The sequence below is a fragment of the Colobus angolensis genome, unplaced genomic scaffold (assembly GCF_000951035.1).
Source record: "Colobus angolensis palliatus isolate OR3802 unplaced genomic scaffold, Cang.pa_1.0 Scaffold353, whole genome shotgun sequence".
In the NCBI taxonomy this organism is placed as follows: Eukaryota; Metazoa; Chordata; class Mammalia; order Primates; family Cercopithecidae; genus Colobus; species Colobus angolensis.
The window spans coordinates 1,323,850-1,345,140 of NW_012116855.1; the positions used below are offsets into that span (position 1 = coordinate 1,323,850).

Consider the following 21,291-nt stretch of genomic DNA (forward strand, 5'->3'; position numbering starts at 1 on the left):
GTTAGCAAAAGCTTCCTCTGAGAATGAACTGCAAATTTTATGTGGTAACAAACCAACCTATACACTGCAAATTTTATGTGATAACAAACCAACCTACAGCGTAGACTCGTGAAGAAAAAAAAAAAAAAATTGGACAAAGTGCAGCATACAACAAGAAGACAAATACTTGCTTGGTTTATGACGCTTCCACTGCCAGTAATTGTCCATTGAATGGCTGGCTTTGGAAAACCTTCCACATGGCAGATTATTGTTTTAGATAGTCCACTGGGATCAGTTTTCTTTGTCATTTTTATTTGAGGTTTGCCTAAAATATCATTACAATTAAAATAAGATGTTGAACTGAGATCATAAAAGAAACCAGGTATAAAATTCTCAAAGAATACTTTGAGTTAGTGCCCAAGTATTTTATTACCTTCTACAATGAGAGTCAATGACTCTCTTTTCTTTAGTCCTTCAACCTCCTGCAGAGCAGTTTCGCAGACATAGTTTCCAGCATCCTGATAATGAAGACTAGAAAATGATGGGCTAGATCGAAGCCTGATGTTATCCTGATTAAATAAAAAGTAAATTACCTCATGTGGCAGAATTAAAACTCTCAATGTATTTATTAGATAATAATTAAGCCTAAAACGATTCTTCTGGGAATAATAAAAATGCAAACTTCTTTTTCTTAACTTCAGATGCTTTCAAAATAGATTTCCTTTTCCTTTTGTAGTTTTAGAGTCAGAAATGTCAGATTTTTATTTCAGGCTCTTTCATTTACTGAATTTGTAATTTGGAAGGCGTTCATAAACGTTTCAGAATCAGTTTTCATTGTTTGTGAAGTGGGGTAATAATATACCATAATTAAATTGTTTTGAGGACTTAATTATACAAATAATATATTGTGCTTACATTAAGGGGAGTTTTCAGTTTATAGTACCTACTCCTTATAGTACGTGTAGGTGATACAGGATTGACGGACATGGAGACTTGCGGTACCTAATCAATGATGAGCATACATGCAAAAAAGTCATTTCATACACTTATCAAACACATAAACTGTTGATACAGTTATCAATACAGGGGACCTATTATAGAGTATTACTGTTTGAATGTGTTTCCCAAATTTCGTGTGGAAAACTTAATCCACCAAAATCACATGTTGATAATGTTTGGAGGTGGGGGCCATCAAAAGGTAATTATGATTAGATAAGGTTATCATAGTGAGGCCCTTATGATAAGACTGGTGGCTTTATTAGAAGAGGAATAGAGATCTGAGCTGGAACGCTCTTGCCCGCTCACCATGCGATGCCCTCTACAGTGCTTTTATTCCAATTTCTATGAACAAAGTAAATGTAACATTTAATTTTAAAAAATTGCCTGATATACAGAAAATAATCCCATTATGTCAGGAATTGAAATGCTCCTGAGCAGGCAACTAGGCACGATCCTAAGATTATGTGGTCTTTGTCCATTAGGATATTTTTTCCCTCTCCCCATTAACTAACCAATAATCAGGGAATACTGATCATCACTATTTTGAATACATGAGCTGTTCATGACAGTTAATTCATAACAGTGATTGCAGTTGATGTAAAAACAGTGTAAGCCACAGTAAACTTAGTTTCTCTAGTCCTATAGTAAAATACGCAATGAGTGTTCAAATGATTATGAATTAGTCTAGTTGCTTAGAACTTGTCTAGCCTTGTGATCACTGATTATGTATCCATATCATGCTAGATTGCAGCATAGGAAGTGGCACTTTATTTTAGTGAACAAGTTGTGATGAGGCTGTGGCTGAAAGAGAGTAAAATAAGAAACTGAGCTCACAGAGTAACACAACAAGTAACAGAGGATCGAGTGCTAAAAGGGATCAAAAGGCAGGCAGTAAAGCAATACAAAATAATTTCATTAATATATTCCCATTAAAAAGAAACTCTAGAAAAAATATTTCTCCACAGTTTCTTATAAAGGTAATTCTTGTCAAGTCCTATTTCAAATGGTATGTGTGTTTTCTGAACCCACGGGGTAAGGGTTCTTGTCACATGTCATGCTCTGGTAACAAATGCACTGGGAGTTTGGATATACTGGCCAAGGGTTTAAGTGGAGGGATCACACACAACCTTTTCTTTTGGTGATAACCTTGTCTCAGATCGCCAATTATCAGTCACACTTCCTTATTCTAAAAGGATAGCCAATGGCCTACATTTCAGGCAATTACAGGAGTATAAGCACTTGTTCGGGAAATACTGAATTAACTCCTAGTATGTTCCAGGTATTCTACTCTAGCTCAGGGATAAAAGGGATTCCTTTCTAGGAGTTCTTGATCCAGTGGAATCTGTTTTCAGAAATTTAAGAATGGTCTCAGCAGCAGAGAGACAAAAAAGGTGTCTTATCAAAGCATAGTCTTTATACTCAGTAAGGCCTGGCCTTGAGTCTCTGTCAGTTATGAGCTTTCTGATTTCTTTTCCTTCAATTTCTTTATATGAATAATGTGGGAAAATAATAATCCTTGTATTTCACAGGATTGTTGTAAATATCACATAAGGATAATGTGGGCAAAAACACACTGTAAATTGTTAAGCCCTATGGTATATAACTATGTTTGTATGTGCACACATGTGTGTGGTGTGTGTGTATAATTAGTATATACACATAATTGACATAACACCCCAAACTAAGTTTCAGAACACCAATTATGGATGTTACCCTATTGATGAGCACCTCTAAAATTTTACTGTTATTTTATTTATCTTATCAGAAACACAGAGAGAGAGAGCGAGCTGGTATATAAACACATCCATGAATGTATCTACTTGAATACAATATAAAGTGCATAAGAAACCTAAAAATAAATCAATTCAAACAGCAGGGGGGGTACCAAAAATATTACTTACTTTCATCCATACTACAGTTGCATTCCTGCTAGCGGATATTGTGCATGACACGGGTAGGGCATCACCAATCTGTCTGGTCACTTCTCCACTTGGGTTTAAGGACAAATCCAAATCTGTGAAGCAGAAAATCTGTTCAAAATGCTAACTCTGAAATGTAAAATAGTCAAAATATTTTGGAGAAGAAAAGATGAAAGAAAATACATTTCTTCAAACTGCACTTGAACATTCAGAACTGATTTATAGGACTGAAATAACTGGACTATAGCATGATTAGCCTAGTTTTTCAAGCCAGCTTTGAGACTAGTTTAGACAAGAGAATGGTCAATCTAATTGATTATCCATTTATTTACAGTTAACATGATTGATATTTTGAGGGGACATAAATATTCCCCTTGGGTCTATCACCTGAAGAAAACAAATCTTAAGTCTCTTCTGGAAGAAAATAAAGAAAGATGATGACTAGGTAAATATTACATAAAGAGATGGTAAGGCATAAATGTTGGAAAATCAAGCATCTTTAGACAGCAGGTGATAAATCGAAAAACCATGAGATAGTAGTTGTGTTTCTTTAGAGAGACTTGACTATAGCAGCAGATATTTTTAAAAAATGCGATTCCATTTCTCATCCAGTTGATGGAAAACAATTTTTATAAACATTTTACTGTCATAGTCTGATCTGTATAAGAAAATTCCAACTCAATTGAGCAAGTATTTATTGTACAGCTACTATGTCCCAAGCACTGATGAGAGATGCAGAGATAAATAATGAGCTTACAAGTCAATGAGGTAGAGGTACTATGCTAACTATAACACACAGCCCATGAAATCAACACCTAGTAGCAAACCTCACACTGATTTGGAGTTCAAGAAATATTTGTTGAAAGATGAAAGGCAGGCTAGAAACAGAGGTACAGACGAAGACTTAATGGAAGTATAGAGAATAGAGCCAAACTGGGTTTCAAAGCAGTAATAAAGGCTTTGTAAAGCGAACAGTATATGTTCGTGGCCTCAAATGGTTGAGAAGGACTTTGATAGGGGAAGATGTAAGGAAAACTTTGGTCACAGAAGAAAAGGCAAAAAGATGACAGAACTTGGCAGATTTTGTAATGGTGAGTAATTGGGTATAAGTGGTGACAACTCATGGAAGTTAAACTCATATAGTTCATTGAGACTAGACTGAAGAGGACCATGCTTGCCACACTGGGAGTTGTGTCTTTGTTCCACAGTATGAAGACTTGCCATTACACTCCGCGTTTCTCCTTGATTTTACATGTTATAATTGCAATTTGTTGATTGCAACATCATTTTTAAAGTTCGTCTCTATCAGACTGAAAGCACCATGAGGGTAGTGATTGTGACTTGGTTTGTCACTGATATAGCCATAGTGCCTGACACATGGTAGACTCTCAAACACTACTGTTGAATGAATGAAGGGAAGGAGCATGCTTTCTCAGTTTCTCATTAATATTAAACCATGTACCATCATGTAGAAAAGTGGAGTTTCCTCAGAATATTTGGGTGAATTGTATTTAGATAAAAATTTTATTCTGGATGAGTTGGAAGTTTTTGTTAGCTGGATAGCTAATTTTCCAGAGAGGAGATAAACAATTTTACAGGACAATGATGGACTTTGTAAGCTCTGATGAAGACTCTATGTGTGCATATATTGGCAGGGAAATAGTAACTTTCATCAGCAGCTAGGAATTTGTAGACTGTGAGACTTGATGAGCACTCTATTCTGCAAACATGTGCAAGAATGGGTTGATGCTTCTCTACCCACACTTCCTTTAGACATGTTTGAAAAGGAAACAAATCTTGTTTCTGGAAAATAAGCAAGCAATCAAAGATAAGTGGGTAAAAATAGGATTTTTATGTTTCCATATAATTTAGAATCAGATGTTGATTTACTTGAAATACTTTTTTTCAGCTTTTGAGGAGCAATAGAGTCAGCAATAGAGTTAAAACCCAATGTTAGAGTTTACCTGTTGAAACCAAGATGCATTTAAATCTAATTAAATGCACTAAAATCCAATTAAACTTTTACACACTTTTGTTTAATTTTTCCCCATCACAGCTAAACACGTAGGCACTATATGGCTGCAACCAAGTCTTTTGCTTTGTCAGTCTGCTACCTATCCTTCTCTGCCTTATCTACAAGTAAACAAACAGGAGCCCTCTTCTTTTAGAGACCTGTGTACCTTGCATCTCTTAAAAATAAGCACGTTATACCATCTCTAAGGCACTAGATTATTGATTATTGGCCCAAAGACATCATGAACAATGATAATAGAGAGCTATTCCACATGTGGTTCTATCTGCTGGCTATATTCTCTCTCTTCATTATTTTATTTTATTTTTATGGAACAGGACTGGATAATATTGTTATACTGGAGGCTACTGCTTTCTCTGTAACTAGCCCCTGGTGGTAGACACATTCAAACCCAAGCAACATAAGCAAGGAGCAAATGGAGAAATGGCCCAGCTGTGAGCATAACAGTCCACTGTTTTTACAGGGCTCCCAAGGGAGCACTCCCAACATCAGACAATCAGAAGCAACCATCTGGTTGCTTTATTCCCCAATGCACCCCCCTGTATCTCTCTCAAAATTTTAGCTCATATCCCACATGTTTTTAAAGTATTATGAGTCAAATGAAAGAGTTAGGACTATGTACTAAAGACAATTTCTAAAGTCTTTTTATACTCAGTGGGATTGTAGTGGATAATGTCTAGAGGAAACCTTATTAATGGTACTGTTGAGTGCAAAGGACTTGTTAGGAAGTTTGTACTATACCTCCAAGGAAGACTGACATTTGCTCAAAGCACTCTGAATTCTAGTGTTACCAGGGTGTGGTATGAATCAGTTTACTGCTTCCATGATTCATCAGGTACACCAATAATATGGATTGTCATGAATTAGAACATAAAGAACTCAAGTTAAGTGTCTGGTATTTATGTATGTTTTTTTCTGTTGCACCGAGGCAAATATAACTTTTGGAGTATTTGGAGATCAAAAGCAAATTAAAAGTTAAAAAGTTATGTCCACAGTGATTTTCAAGAAGTTCTGTTTCCAGAAATTTCCTGTCCCTTTATGTAGAGTACATTTAGCCAATAAATAACTTCTAATGATCTCTACTTCCTGTTCCCAAAACTGAGTCTATAGTAACTTTGTATTGACTGAGTTTGGGTGTTAAATTTATTCTGTAACACAAATGATAATGCTTGGTCAACTGCAAAGCTGGTGTACTTCAAGAACATGGAAATGTTCTCTTAAAATATGCAGAGTTGTTTCTTTAAGGTCCATATGAATATTGTTTATTGACACCACAAGTTGAAGACACTTAGAAAGAAGATGGAGATGTACCACTGCCAAATGTTGCGGTTATCAGAGCCATGCAAGGTTTCAATATTGCAGTGCAAATCTGGACCAAAGTTGAGCTCATCCTGATGCTCTCTCTACTGCATCTATTGCAACCAAGTTATTTAAGAAAGACATACCTGCAGTTTATTTGAAAAGATAGCTACATTAAGCTATTAGAAGCCTTTGAAGTGAAGCTGCTGCTGAAGAAGTAAGTGACTTACAGTGCACTGTGATGGCTGCTGAAGCAATCGTGCTTTTTTTGTCTATCAGGGAGCACTTGTAGTCTCCTGTTGCATTGCGCCTCACATCTGTCAGTGTGTAAGTATTTGAGCTTCTTATTCCTTCGGGCTGTCCCTTTTGATAGAGGCAAAATGTCAGATGATTATACTTGATCGCTACAATGAGAACAGTTGTATTTCTTGATGAAGATAGCATTTTATCAGGTAAGATAAAAAAAGGGAATGTGTTTCATTGATCACACAAAAATAGTACAGTTTGTGTTACCAACATCTGATTCCTGGGCAAATAATTAATATTTTGGGTCTAAGGAATTTGAGAGCTGATTTATTTTCTATTGATGACATTTATTTTATTGACAGCATGGCTTTTGCTCGAGTTTCAAGTGCATTTTTAAAAAGTCCAATGTTTTATTTTTATATTTATGCCTTATGTAATTTGACAAAAATATTTGAGGCAGCTTAAAAGGAAATACGCCATATATCCAGATTAAAAGAAAAAAAACAAAAGGAAGGAAAGAAAGAAGGAAGGAAGGAAAGTAAAAAAGAAAGGACAAAATGAGAAGAATGAGAAAGAAAGGGGAAAGGAGGAGAGAGAAGAGAGGGAAAAAATGACAAAAGAAAAAGAAAAGAAATTAAGAAATTAAGACTAGGAAAAAATACAGATGATGTAGGAATAATATATGTTAACAAAGAAAGATATTCAGCAGATATTATTGCAAAAACTGAGACACAAATTTGGCTCTGTCATCCCTGATAGCCAAAGCGGAAACCGAATTAGTTTTAAATTTTCCTTTGCAAATGAAATAAAAACAGCAATTAATTTATCAGGAGAAACAAAGTTTTCTGTCAGCATAAAGAAATTACTTATACTAGTCTTCTGAATAATGTAGTGAATGATATTCTTAAGTACTAATGAATACTGTGGTAGATGAAATTTGTAAGCACATCCCTGCAGTAAATGTAACATTGGGTTGCATATGGCTTCCCTCAATGCGAAAGTGATGTCAAACACAAAGCTACAGGAGTGCAAGCAGGCATCCTCAGACAGAGCTCTCTCCTTGTCTGTTTCCAGATCCTTATGACATGCAGAGCACATCGAAGAGGAATTTTCCAAAGTGTCCTCTATGCATATAATTTCCTTCAACTATGATATGGAAAAAAGTTGAGGAAATGGCATTTCAAGATTATACATAATGACAAAAAAAAGAGCCATAGCATTATCCTAAATATAACGTGCAACAGAACTATCCCTACTTCAGAGGGTTAGAGGTGTGTTCAGGGCAATGTTGTGGGCAGATTTAGAATCCACATCAGTTCATTCACTGTCTTCAGTTTTCATTTTGTAGTTATCTGCTTCTGAAGAGCAGATTCTTACAGTTTATTTGGATAATTAAATTTTAAGTTTCTGCAATTATGGTTTCCTGTGGTTGACTTTTTTTTTTCTCTTTGTCCTTGAACTCTCTCAGCATTGAGAAAAAAGGCAAGAACACTGGCAGGTGCAGAAAAAGCTTCCACATGAAATTTTATAGGTCGTGTCTCTTGTCCCCAGCAGTAACATTTTTTCTCACTTCATCTATCCATGTAAGAACAATTCTTCATGTCAGCCGGAAGTCAAACAACAGGATAAATTAATAGTCATTCAACTCAAGTAATACTTAAGCACTTACTGGTAAGTAAAACAAAAACTCCTCTGGGGGAGGATTGCCATTTCCTAAGCATTTAAGAGTGATGTTATCCCCTTCTTTGATGGCAGTTTTTGGTGGCAGCACTTGTATTGTCACCTGCTCTGTAGGATCTGTAAGAGTTTCAGACACAAGTTAACCATTTTTGTCAAGTACCGCATTACTCTGTGCATACGATGTAAATGACTAAATTATACATAATTTTCTCAAGAAGCTAGTAATGGTAATTGCTTAAATATACCTTTTTATAGAAGGATTGAAGCTAATAGCTACTTGCTATACAAGTACTAATCTTAGTTAGGGCAAACTACAAAGAAACCCTGTTACATCAAAATCAATTTCTTCTTAGCAAGATGTCTTTAACTGAGGAAGGAATGGTGGTAATTATTTTATGTATAAAAGACCATAGGAACAATCAAACTGCATGGCTTTATTATAGGGAATTTAATTATATATTATACGAATCATACAGTTTGGAAGGACAAAATTCAGCTAGCAAGCAGCTGAAGCTATTAGATACCACTGTACTCATATTGCATAATAATACTTCATATGAAATAAAAAGAGGAGACATGAGTTAAACAATACCAACAAGGATTTCCTGCATGCAGGAGAGAAGATCTGCTTAAAAAAAGATGAATCCTACGAACTGAGGGAGACCCTTGACACAATTGACAGGACTATAAATGTATTATAATTTTGTCCTGTTCATTGGAGCCAAGATGCAACTTTCATTCCATTTCGGTCATATTTATGGAGAAAATAGGGCTAAAGGGTATGCTTCAGCACAGGCTACTGCTCAATAGTAGAATGCTAATGAAATTGAATGCTGGATACAGTGAACCATATCTAGCAAACAGGAAATAAAATGAAGTGGTGCTGGCAGTTAGAAATGATCCACTAACGTATCCATTTGTTATATTGCTGGATAATACAGTGAATAATAAATTTTGAAATCATATAATGCCAAGGTATGTTTTACAGAATGTTTTCCACAAGACTTAATAATTATTGAGGCATGTGTCTATATTTCCAAACTGGTGACACTAAAAATTATCTATAAAAACCTATTCTTTTTTTATTAGCTAACAAGTGAAATGAGTAACTTATACTTTTGGAGGCTTTGTTCTATGTCTTGCGGTCATTTATTTACCTTTCTATAAATAAAGTGCAGATAAAAAACTTAAAGGGTTGTTATAGAAGGTTGTTACAGATTGCTTCTTTGCCTTTTCTCTATGCTTGGGCATCTCTGAATATTTGTCCAGTGTATTCTGAGGTTAAATGGTGATTGATTTAATATACTTCTTATTTGTTTTTCTGGATTTGCCTGAAGTAGTTTCCTAACCAGCAGTTCCCGGTGAGGTTGAAAAGTGAATACAATTTGGTTTTGGTGCACTGCTGACCTTCTGTTTCTGGGCCTCTCTTGCTTTCTTACTTGGCCTTTCTCTGACTAGTGCTCAGGTTTGGCCTGTGGCATGTCATTGTGGCACATCTCTGATCAAGACTGACACAACAGAACAGCCAGGGATGGCCATCTCCGACTTCTTTCTCTATTTTAAAACTCCACTTCTCTGTGTTCCCTTTTCAACAGGCTCCGCTTTGTATTAGAGAGTCATCAAAGGGTTAATGTGACACATTTGCATTTTGACAGTAACTCTCTGCATGTCCACTAACATGCTTACCTCAAAATTAATGATCCCTTGCTCTGCCTTTGCCCCAACTTTGAATTTTACTCTGCCCATTAGTAAATCAGCATTTTGCCCATTACTCTGGCTTTCTCCTTTGCCCTCTCTTATCCATTCAGTCACCATGTCTTGATGATTAATACTTTACAATATATTTTGGGTCTGATTCTCCCTTTCTATTCTCATTTACACTTCCCTAGTCCATGTCCTAATTAACCTACACCTGAAGCAATGCCATCAAATTTCACTTGGTTCCTCACCTAGAGTCTCCTTCCTTTTGATCCTTTCATGTATATTTCCTCTATATCAGTTTTCTGAAGTAGCGCTTTGAATATTACAATGATACTCAAAATCTGTTACACATTCCCAATATATAAAGATTAAAAATAAAAATTCCTTAGCCTGGTATCCACAATTTGACTTGAACCCAGCTCAAGTGAGAGTCTTATCTCTTACTCTGCTACATAAACCCCTACAAAATAACTAACACTGTCTACTGAAATTTTCTTTTCATGTATTTATTTATCCTACAGTCCTTCATTTATTCATTTGTTTGGCATTTACTTTGTGCAAACCTTAAGTGCTGGAATTATAAAGTTTAAAACCCTGCCTCAATGAACGTTTCCTTTATTTGTAAGTATACCAAACTTAATAATTAAGAGTATGACCACATAAAACCTGCATGTGACACAAGCATAGGGATCCTGGTAGCCATTGATACAGGAGATTAGGAAGCTTCCTGGAGGAACTGACCCCGGAGGTGGGTTTTGACACATAAATGGGTGTTTGCTAAATGATAAAGGTGGGAAGATGACAGCATATGCATGGCCATGTAAGTATTACTCTACAGAAGGAATCTGGAAAGTAGAACAGACCACAGTGGATACAGGCAGTGATGAGGGCTGAGCACTACAGAGGACCATGGCTAAAACGAACTCAAGGCATACTGCAGTGCGGGGAGGGGGAAGGATATTAATCTGAGAGCTCTGGGGAGTCACTGAGAAGTTTTTATCACATTTGTGTTTTAGAAAAATATTTCTGGCCTTAGTTTGGAGGGCAGTTTATTTGGGGGTGAACAGAGAATGGTGGGCAGACAAGATAAATACTATTTTGCAATTCATTGGAAAAATACTACTTTGAAATCCATTGTAGAAATACAGGCAATGAGGAATGGTGGCATAAACGTAAGCAGTGTCAGAAGGCAGAAATCAGATAAAAACAAAGATTAAAGAGCTAGATTCTCTAAAACCTCATTACTGATTGAATAGGGTAAGAAAGGAGTGGACTGGTACATTTTTCTCAAGCTTTCTCAATATGAATTTGCCAATTTTTTTTTTTTTCTTGAAATGGAGTCGTCTCTCCTTTCCATTTAGCACTCTCCTTCTGTTCTCTGAAGTCTTCCTAGAGCAGTGGTTCTTCACTTGTAGTCCTCAGATCAGCAGCATTAGCACCATCGGTGAATTTGTTACAAATGCAGAGTGTCAAGCACTTTCCTATACCCACTAAATCAGAAACTCAAGGCCAGAGTGCAGTAATCTGTGCTCTAACAAGTCCTTCATGTTTTTCTGATGCACACTACAGTTTGAGAACCACTGTCCTCGGGCACCTGAGCCTTCAAGACTCTTAATACTGAGTTCCTGAGGCTTTTACCCTTACAATCTTGCATTGGCAATTTCCTTCTGATGTAGGTGTTTTGCTTCTCTATTGGAGTAGTACACTCCTTGAATGCGAGGACTGTCTTAAACTGCTTCTTCGTGCTTCGCATTTTCACCATGAAGCCCAGCACTGCGTACACTGTGGCTTCTTAAAAGCCATGCCAAGTGCACCTTACACAGCCAGCATGATAAAATCATTTTCTTCGCATCCATTCAAGGATTTCTCTGTCTACCCAACTCTGTATGCCTCACACTCACAGATATTTCTGTTCCTTCTGAAGCCAGTTTCCCAATTCTTATTACTTATCTTGATGGTCTCTCCTGTCTTGTACACCTACACTTACACCAATATGGTTCATTTCCAATTGGATATTTCTAACAGAAAGAATTCTGGGCCGGGCATGGTGGCTCACACCTGTAATCTCAGTACTTTGGAAGGCTGAGGTGGGCAGATCACCTGAGGTCAGGAGTTCAAGACCAGCCTGGCCATGATGGTGGAACTCCACCTCTACTAAAAATACAAAAATGAGCAGGGTGTGGTGGCACGCGCTTGTAATCCCAGTTACTTGGGAGGCTGAGGCAGGAGAATCACTTGAACTCAAGAAGTGGAGGTTGGAGTGAGCCAAGACTGAGCCACTGCACTCCAGCCTGGGCGACAGGGTGAGACTACATCTCACAAAAAAAAAAAAAAAGAAAATAAGAAAGAAAGAATTCTGCCTTCACCTAAAAAAAAAAAAAAAGGTTTGATTTTAGATAAGCTATACATAATTATATACTAATTTCTCGGATTTAAATCAAGTTGAAACTTATTTCCCAAGTTTAAGGCAAAACTACCTTTTAATATTAGGGCAACTTTGGAAGAATTTCACCTTTGTTCCCGTGTAAGATATTGTGCCCTAGGGAACCCAAAAAAGAAATGTAGGTGAGGTGATACTATCAAAAGGCTCAGCAGGCATTCCTGGCTTTTCTCTAAAATAGATGTAGAAGAGCTAGGTTACTCTAGAACACATGCCAGTACCACAAAAATTTTAGATAAATTAATAATAATAAGGAGAAAATCATTTATTGCATTTTCCCCCCAAATATGTTTTTTTTTTAGACAGAGTCTCGGTCTGTCGCCCAGGTTGGAGTGCAGTGGCGCGATCTCGGCTCACTGCAAGCTCTGCCTCCTGGGTTCACGCCATTCTCCTGCCTCAGCCTCCCAAGTAGCTGGGACTACAGGCGCCTGCCACCTCGCCTGGCTAATTTTTTGTATTTTTAGTAGAGACGGGGTTTCACCATGTTAGCCAGGATGGTCTTGATCTCCTGACCTCGTGATCCGCCCACCTTGGCCTCCCAAAGTGCTGGGATTATAGGCGTAAGCCACCGCGCCCGGCCTTCCCCCCAAATATCTTCAGCTCTATGTTTATATTCTGATAATGACCATATAGTAATAATAATGAAGTACTTAATAATGACAATTTAATGTGTGATGTAGTATGTTATTTTTGATTTGTGATTTCACTTACTCTCTATAACAACTCTATCAGTTAGGTATTATATTTTTCTCATTTCAAAATAAGAAAACTGAGATGTAGAGTAGTTAAGCTGCTTTTCAAGAAATGGTAATTGATAATGCTGGGACTAGACTGCTAGCATTTTTGCTCCCAATCATTAGATTATCTTGGCACCTATCTTACAAGGAAAGCACAGCAATGGAGAAAAAGATTCTATTCTAATATCTACAGCTAATTTAGGGCAAGACTCTGTGCCTCACTTTACTAACTAAAATAATGAAGTTAAAACAGATGACCATAAAGATTCCTTTGTAGACAAATACTCTGTTTCAAATACATGACTTGGTTAAGTAAAATGTCTTGTATTACAACACCCTATCGAACTTATGCAATTGATCTCATTATTAAAATAAATTTCTTCATTAAAATGGTAATCTCTTATTTAGAAAGCCAGTCAGTCATAAGTCTGTATTTGTCTGTCATTCATCCAGAAAATGATCAGTTAGAAATCTTATCTTTAAGGAATTTAGTGTATAGTGGAATTCAGAAGAGACACTTATAGATAAAAAGTAGAGAGTGAAAGATATTATAGGATGGATAAATGTTTATTCATGCTATGATGTCCTAAAGAGGAAGAGATTATTTGGGTGCCATCAATTTGGGGTACGGATTGGAAGCAGAATTCAAAGAGTAATTGGATTGGGACCTCAAAGATTAATAGCATTTGAATATTATTTCTAATACATTAAATAACATAATTATATATTGAATTACTTACAGTAAATATCAAATACTGCCTGTTCAGAATGAACTGTTTTCTGGCCAGATGGTCCATAATATGTCACAGAGCAGGTGAATGGCATTTGTATGTCAGCCTTGGTTGTCTTGTACTCCAGGGTGGAAGTCATGGTATAGAGCTGAGTCACTGGGTCCATTTCCTTTTTAAAAATTATGACCACCGCTGAAGAAAATAAAGAACACTGATGATAGGGTCTTTCATCTGACAATCACAATCCTAAACGAAACAGCACCACACCTTTGAAAAGTGTTTTTTTTCCTTCTAACTCTATTTAGCAGGAGAGAAAATTGACATGTAGTGAGGTTAGATGTCGTTTCAAAACCGTGAATCAGAGACACAGAAATAGAATCCTGGAATCCTATTTCCCACTCACTTTAATTAACTTCTAGTCGTGCCATACACAGAAATGATTTTCTCTGCTCTTGATTCTTCTGTACAAGGGCTGAAAATGGTGTTTAAAAAATCACGTATTAATTTAGTACATACTTAAAGTAACAGAGCATAAGAGTCACAGCTCAAAAGAGGGCAACATATTTAGATCCTGAATATTTTAAAGTGGGGGTCTCCAGGCCCCAGGACTGGTACTGGTCCACACAGCAGGAGGTGAGTGGTGGGCAACCACAAGAAGCTTCTTTTGTATTTAGAGCCACTCCCCATGGCTCACATTACTGCCTGAGCTCCTCCTGTCAGATCAGCTGTGGAATTAGGTTCTTACAGGAATGCAAATCCTGTTGTGAACTGCGCATATGAGGGATCTAGGATGCATACTTGTTATGAGAATCTGACACCTGATGATCTGTCACTGCCTCCCATCACCCCTAGATGGGACTGTCTGGTTCCAGAAAAACAAGCTGAGGGCTCTCACTGATTCTACATCATGGTGAGTTGTATAATTATTTCATTTTATATCACAATGTAATAATAATAGAAATAAAGTACACAATAAATGTAATGCCTGTAAATCATCCTGAAACCATCCCCCCACCCCGATTCAAAGAAAAATTGTCTTCCATGAAACCAGTTCCTGGTGCCAAAAAGGTTGGAGACCACTGGCTTAAAGAATACGTAGAAAAAAGAAAGTCGGAACAGGTCCTCTGAATGTACTCCCTGTCCCCCTGCCCTCATACCCACCTCCTTCAAGGGGATGTAGCACTTTTCCGTTCCTGTACCATGTGATGTTGCCATCTGGATAACTGTCTTCTGAAATACAGTCACCCAACTGCAAAATAAAAAGGCAATATTACTACCTCAGTTCAATCAAGGGCTGTCAATTTGGAAACTCCACAAACTCAGGCAATGCAGAGTTATTCCAAAGGTTTCTTTTCCAATACTGACAAAAGACTGAATATATGCTCTCTGGTATAAAAACGACGTCTTTTTAAGACATTTTGAGCAGTTGTATTTGAAAATATAGTTTTGACCCTTTTTAAATGTGCAATAGATGGTGTCACTATTATAAAATCACATTCATTTGAAAGCATTGCCAAATTCATTTTGACACTATTCATTTTTAACATTAACCAAATAACATTACTCTATTAACATTGACTGTTACCATGAATCATACATCTTCATATGGAAGAATAATTTGGTGTTAAAATGGGGCTGCCTCTCCAGTTTCATACTACATATATTTCAAGGCGATATATATTATCATGCTCTATAATTCCCGTCACTTTCTTTAAATGTATTTTAACTTTAATATTTGGTATTCATCAAATAATTTGATGCAGTAAAATTTAATCTGATGCAAAGAATGTAGGACGGCCGGGCGCGGTGGCTCAAGCCTGTAATCCCAGCACTTTGGGAGGCTGAGACGGGCGGATCACGAGGTCAGGAGATCGAGACCATCCTGGCTAACACGGTGAAACCCCGTCTCTACTAAAAATACAAAAAAAAAACTAGCCGGGCGAGGTGGCGGGCGCCTGTAGTCCCAGCTACTCGGGAGGCTGAGGCAGGAGAATGGCGTAAACCCGGGAGGCGGAGCTTGCAGTGAACTGAGATCCGGCCACTGCACTCCAGCCCGGGCGACAGAGCAAGACTCCGTCTCAAAAAAAAAAAAAGAATGTAGGACTTGGGTTTCCACCTCCCAGCAAAGGAAAACTTTGGTATTTTCGTTAGATTATTATTCAATATGGAACTCCAAATTTGTCCCCCACTTTAATACTGCTTCCCTTCACACATCTGCTAATGCGTTGTTCAAATCTGATCTCACCTCTTTACTTCAATCTTTCAATAGTTTAATTTGCCAATAGAATAAAGTCCAAACTCACTATTTAGTATGTAAGATTTGTCATGATCCAGCTTTCCTTTGCCTCTCCAGATTGATCTCTTTCAATCCTTTCTTGCTTTCTGTCTTGGCACCCAGTTTCATCAATGCCAAAACTTGCTGTTTCCCAAACACACCGTTCTCTTTCACATCCTATTATTTCATATTGTTGGAAAGCCCTTTCTACCTTTGGCTTGGTGAAAATCTACTCAACTTTCATCATTGTCTCTCTATATTTTTTCTACACAGGGTCTTGCTCTGTCACCCACAATGGAATGCAATGGTGCCCACAAGGCTCACTGCAGTTTTGACCTCTTAGGCTCAAGCAATCCTCCCACATCATCCTACCAAGCAGCTGGGACCACCATGCCCAGCTAACTTTTCAATATTTTTTATAAACAAGGTCTTGCCATGCTGCCCAGGCTGGTCTCGAATTCCTGGGCTCAAGTGATCCTCCCACCGTAGCCTCCCAAACTGCTGGGCTTACAGGCATGAATCACGCCAATTGGCTTCATCTTTCTATTAATCCATTAATTCAAACGAGAATGACTCCTCTTTTCAGAAATGACCCCACCTTCCTTGATGTCCCCTTGGTCACTTGAGACTGTGAGCGTGTTGTACCCTCTGTGCCCTGTGCATAATTTCTGATTGGTAGCTGCAACATTGTCATCTCCACAAGAGCAAAGCCTATCTCATTTGTCCTGGAATGTAAGGTCAGAAGAAGGCACTTACAACACTGGGCTAAATAAAGGTATTAATCAAAACCAATTCTTACCTTTTTTAGCTGCTCTGTTTCGAGAAACAGTGCTTTGCTTACAATTTCAGGTTTAGATGGTTGCTCTAAAGTTAAGCAGAGAAAGATTTTAAGTACACATGTAAGAAAAATGGGACTTCTGTGATTTGATTTACAGCAGAAACAATTCATTTACTCAATACAGAAGAATAGGCAACAGAATAAAAATAGATTTCGTTATACAGTCTGGACTTAGGGAATCTATAGGCCTATCCCTTTCAAATATTTACTATCTTAAATATTATTTTCAGTGCTTGTAATTCCTTTGAATAAAATATCAATAATGCTTTCTGAATGCTTTAAAAATAGTGAATATGGATTTGATAGTGAAACAGGGAATAGGATATATCCTATATAGGATATATTGTCTCTAATTGAGTACCATAAGCACTTCTTACTTATCAGTAACTTCCAGCTCATTCAGTGAAGACATTTACATGAACCAGAATCACAAAGGGACTTGTTTAAAATTCAGATTTCTGAGCCCTATTTGGCCTACTGAATCAGAATTCCTGAAAAACAAAATCCCATAACTCTACGTTTTAAACAAGTTTCTAGGGGATTCTCAGTCACCATAAAGTTTGAGAAACACTGTTCTAAAATCATGGGAAATAGAAAGCAAGTGAAGGAATTTATAAACCCAAATTTCTGAAATATCTCTAACTTTACCTCTTAAGCCAAGTCACAATATGAAACTGTAAATGTGAGAAAATCTTTCAAATGTGGAACCTGAGATGATGGACAAAAACATTTTAAATATAGGAAGTTCTAAGAAACATAAATTTTAATAAAAACTTCAGGAGTAATTGATTAAAAGTTGCAGCAACAATTTATTACTTAAACTGATTTTAAGTTATTTTATTCTTAGCTGCTATTTTCTATCAATGATGGATTTTGCGCTTTTTAAATAGCTCCAACAATTCGTTTACACAAAAAATATATTGCCTCATTGTCACTGATTTTTGTGAGTCTCATGGACCAAAATTATTTTATTTTCTTATAAACAAATGTATTTAAACCATCAGCTACTTTTTCTTTTATAGTCTTATTGTTTACCAACTAATACTTTTAATTTTGATTACCAAACTAAATTGGCTTTTGTATAATTATTATTCCATTTGTAATTCAGTTATTAGACATGTTACCTCCCCAGATCATTATAGAAAACAAGGAAAATGACAAAATGTCTCTGGGGTAGCAAAATGAATATCTTTAGACTGTATGAGAAACAAATATAACCTTCTTTAGGTTAATATCTAGAGTTAATTTCCCCTCATATATATGTTTTATATTAGATATTAGAATAATGAACAAAAATAATAAATCCTCCCATGTGTTAAACTCATGTACTTTATAAGAGGGCCTACTTAACTATTAATTCTAGAAATATTCACAGTGATGATTTCTAGTTTCCAAGTACACTGATTGGGAACAAAACATAAACAGAACAGAACAATAGAAAAAATAAATCTAGAAAAATAGACACAACAGAGGCGATTAACGTTAACACAAACTGGAAGTGACACCTGACGACCTGAGTGGTAGGATGGTGACCATAAAATGATAAAAAGTTGATCAAGAAAAAAAGCTTCTCAAAATAGACAGCAGTTTCTGGGAAACATATTGTGTGGGGGTTAAAGTCTTTCACATCAGAGTAAACCTTGTCATTATCGCTATTCTAGTAGAATGTTATTAATGTTCATAATTGCAACTGTAAGTTATTGATGAAACACTGACTCTTATTTGGAATCCATGTCTTAAAAAGGCAAATATATCTAATACATTTGAGAGAAGGATGCATCTGAAATCTTTAAACAAAAATAAAATTCTTGGGGTGTAAGTCAGTCAAAGTTTTCTGGAAACTGAAATCAGTTATTTAGTGACACCCTCTCTGAGAGCTCAATAGATGTAAAATATGCGGTTAATTTATGTGGCTAATCAAGAATCAAAATGAATGAAAAAAGGTAAAGACGTTCTTAGTTTCTCCTTCAAGAGTATTATCCCTGGAATAAGTGGTGATATTCAGCAATTCTCCCCATAAATTTAGGTTCTAAATACACAGATTTGGTAGGTCGCTTTGCCAAGTTTCACTACGTTCCAGTTCACCAAAGTAAAATATCAAGACTGTTGAGCACATACTCTTTCTCTAATAGAAAATGTATACCTTTACTTTGCTTTATAAACCCTGTGATGTTTTATCAATGCACCCATAATCATAAACACTTTGTATTTCGATCTTTGGTCCTTTACGCTTGGTCATATGTGTTTTCTTGCCATAAATGCTTTATAAAATTCCTCATTTTTTTCAATGAAATGAAACTGCAGCAAACCTAAGGAAACCTGATGAAAGGATGTTTAAAGTTTAATCCTGTTTACATTATGATTCATCTCTCTATTTGGAAAAGAGGGTCACAGTGAGTATTGTGAATGTAATGGTAATACTTATTTCATTTTCCTGAGTTATTTTCTCCTTAAATGTTTGTTTCGAGCCCTCTATATTAACTATGTATCTTGAATGTAATTTTCTTTTACATTAGGTTGTAACAATTGATGGCTATTAGTTGGAGGACCATAAAAGAGGACATGTACTATTTTAGCAAAATTGCATATTGATTCCAAAGTGTTAAAAAATAGTCTATGTGAATTATGTCTTAACATGACTCAAGGATTCATAACCAAGTACATAATTGAAAGGAAAAGCAATGCTACAAATTTACTTGCATCATTAAAGTAATTTAGTCAAGTGTAATGATTGAAGCCAAATTTTGCTTCTGAATCTTCTTGACTGAGTTTCTCTAAATCACTCAACTGAATATTTATCAAATGGAAAAACCATGCCTTTGTTTATTTTCTTTTTTTTGCTGACCTGGCTATCTTAAGTAGTTAGAAGCTACAATAGGGTCACACTATAGTAGTTTAAAATTATAGAATAGAGAGATTAAAAATATCTTACAATGTTGATTCTGAATCTGATAGTTTACAAGGTGTGTGTGTGTGTGTGCGTGCACACACAGATGTGTGTGTTAGAGACGGAGGCAGCTGATATTCATGGCAACATGTAGTATGTGCCAATATCTTGGCAATGATATATAATGCTAAGTCTCAAATGATTTCTTTTTTTAATACTTTTGTTTTAAGCTCGGGGGTACAAATGCAGGTTTGTTACATAGATAAAGTTGTGTCATGGGGGTTTGTTGTACAGACTATTTCATCACCTAGGCATTAAGTCTAGTAGTACCTATTAGTTATTTTTCCTGATCCTCTTCTTCTTCCTACCCTTCTTCCTCTGAAAGGCCCCAGTGTGTGTTGTTCTTCTTTATGTGTCCATGTGTTCTCATCACTTAGCTCCCACTTACAAGTGATAACATGCAGTATTTGGTTTTCTGTTCCTGTGTTAACTTGCTATGGATAGTGGCTTTCAACCAAATAAATTGTAGGGCTCTCACTAATATCCATTAAGGGCTGATCGTATATAGTGAAAAGTTAAGCTACATGTAATATTTAGTGCCAATTAAAACATTTCATAAATAGTGCCCTTACTTTTCCCTCTACTTCTTTTTGTTTTACATCATCTGCAGAGTTATACAGGAGATTTTATAGCTGGAGAAGAAAGAAATTGTGGTAAGGGGCTGGGGAGTGGTCAGAAAGAAATATACTGAAATAGATAGCTCTTTTTGTTCTGATAACCAGACTATTGCTAGTAAGAGCTATGAACATTAGCCTTCAGAGATTCTAAAAATCAGCATAGTACTAAAATGTGTATTTTTTGGCATCCAGCCAGCTCATAGCAAGGTGAGAATGTAGTGAAGAAGGCACAACTGCTCTGTATCACCCGCAGTGTTCTAGTATTACTGTAAAAACCCACACATAGGATAGCTCAATTTAATAAGAGAGGAGAGCAAGTGAAGGCAGATGTAAATGGTTGTTGTTGACTCAAAACTGCTCCTCCCAGTACTTTGTCAGCAATCACCCCTCATAAATCATGAAGTACTTCAAGCAAACTACTGTGGGCAAAAGTTATCTTTTATATTTAAATAATCGAAATGAAATATCTGGTGTAGATCTCATTGTTAAAGAGACCATTTTCTGCGTCATCGCCCCCCGACACCCCCCAAAATTTTACTTTTAAGTTGAATGACTTTTAGGAGGAGGGTGAAAGCAAAGACACTTACTTCTGATAAAGCAGTCGGAACAGTATTCAAATGGGAGGAATCCAAATAAAAGTTCTGAAATACCTCTGTGTGAAGTCACTAAACCCGGCCCATCATCATAAGACCCGGTCCATATGTACCACAGAGCTGACTCCGCGTCGCCAATACCACAGAGAACCACCAGAGTAGACTACACTTGCAATTAGCATGGGGTGTGGCTTTCAAATTTTTTTTAGAGCTGGAGCCACTCCTCCCTTTTTTTTTCTATGAACAAATTATCATGAA

At 36.6% G+C, this 21,291-nt stretch overlaps 1 protein-coding gene across 3 annotated transcripts in view; it reads right to left on the minus strand.

Annotated features, from left to right (window-relative positions):
* Positions 1–21,291, minus strand: part of ALCAM (activated leukocyte cell adhesion molecule) — a 215,790-nt gene that overhangs the window by 29,575 nt on the left and 164,924 nt on the right. For all 3 annotated transcript variants that reach the window (XM_011952958.1, XM_011952957.1, XM_011952956.1), the window contains exons 4-11: positions 16,838–16,902; positions 14,925–15,012; positions 13,773–13,955; positions 8,144–8,271; positions 6,459–6,591; positions 2,880–2,992; positions 413–548; positions 171–304 (exon numbers count right to left, since the gene is read on the minus strand). In XM_011952958.1, the coding sequence (XP_011808348.1) occupies positions 171–304; positions 413–548; positions 2,880–2,992; positions 6,459–6,591; positions 8,144–8,271; positions 13,773–13,955; positions 14,925–15,012; positions 16,838–16,902 (980 nt within the window). The remainder of the gene's footprint in view (positions 1–170; positions 305–412; positions 549–2,879; positions 2,993–6,458; positions 6,592–8,143; positions 8,272–13,772; positions 13,956–14,924; positions 15,013–16,837; positions 16,903–21,291) is intronic.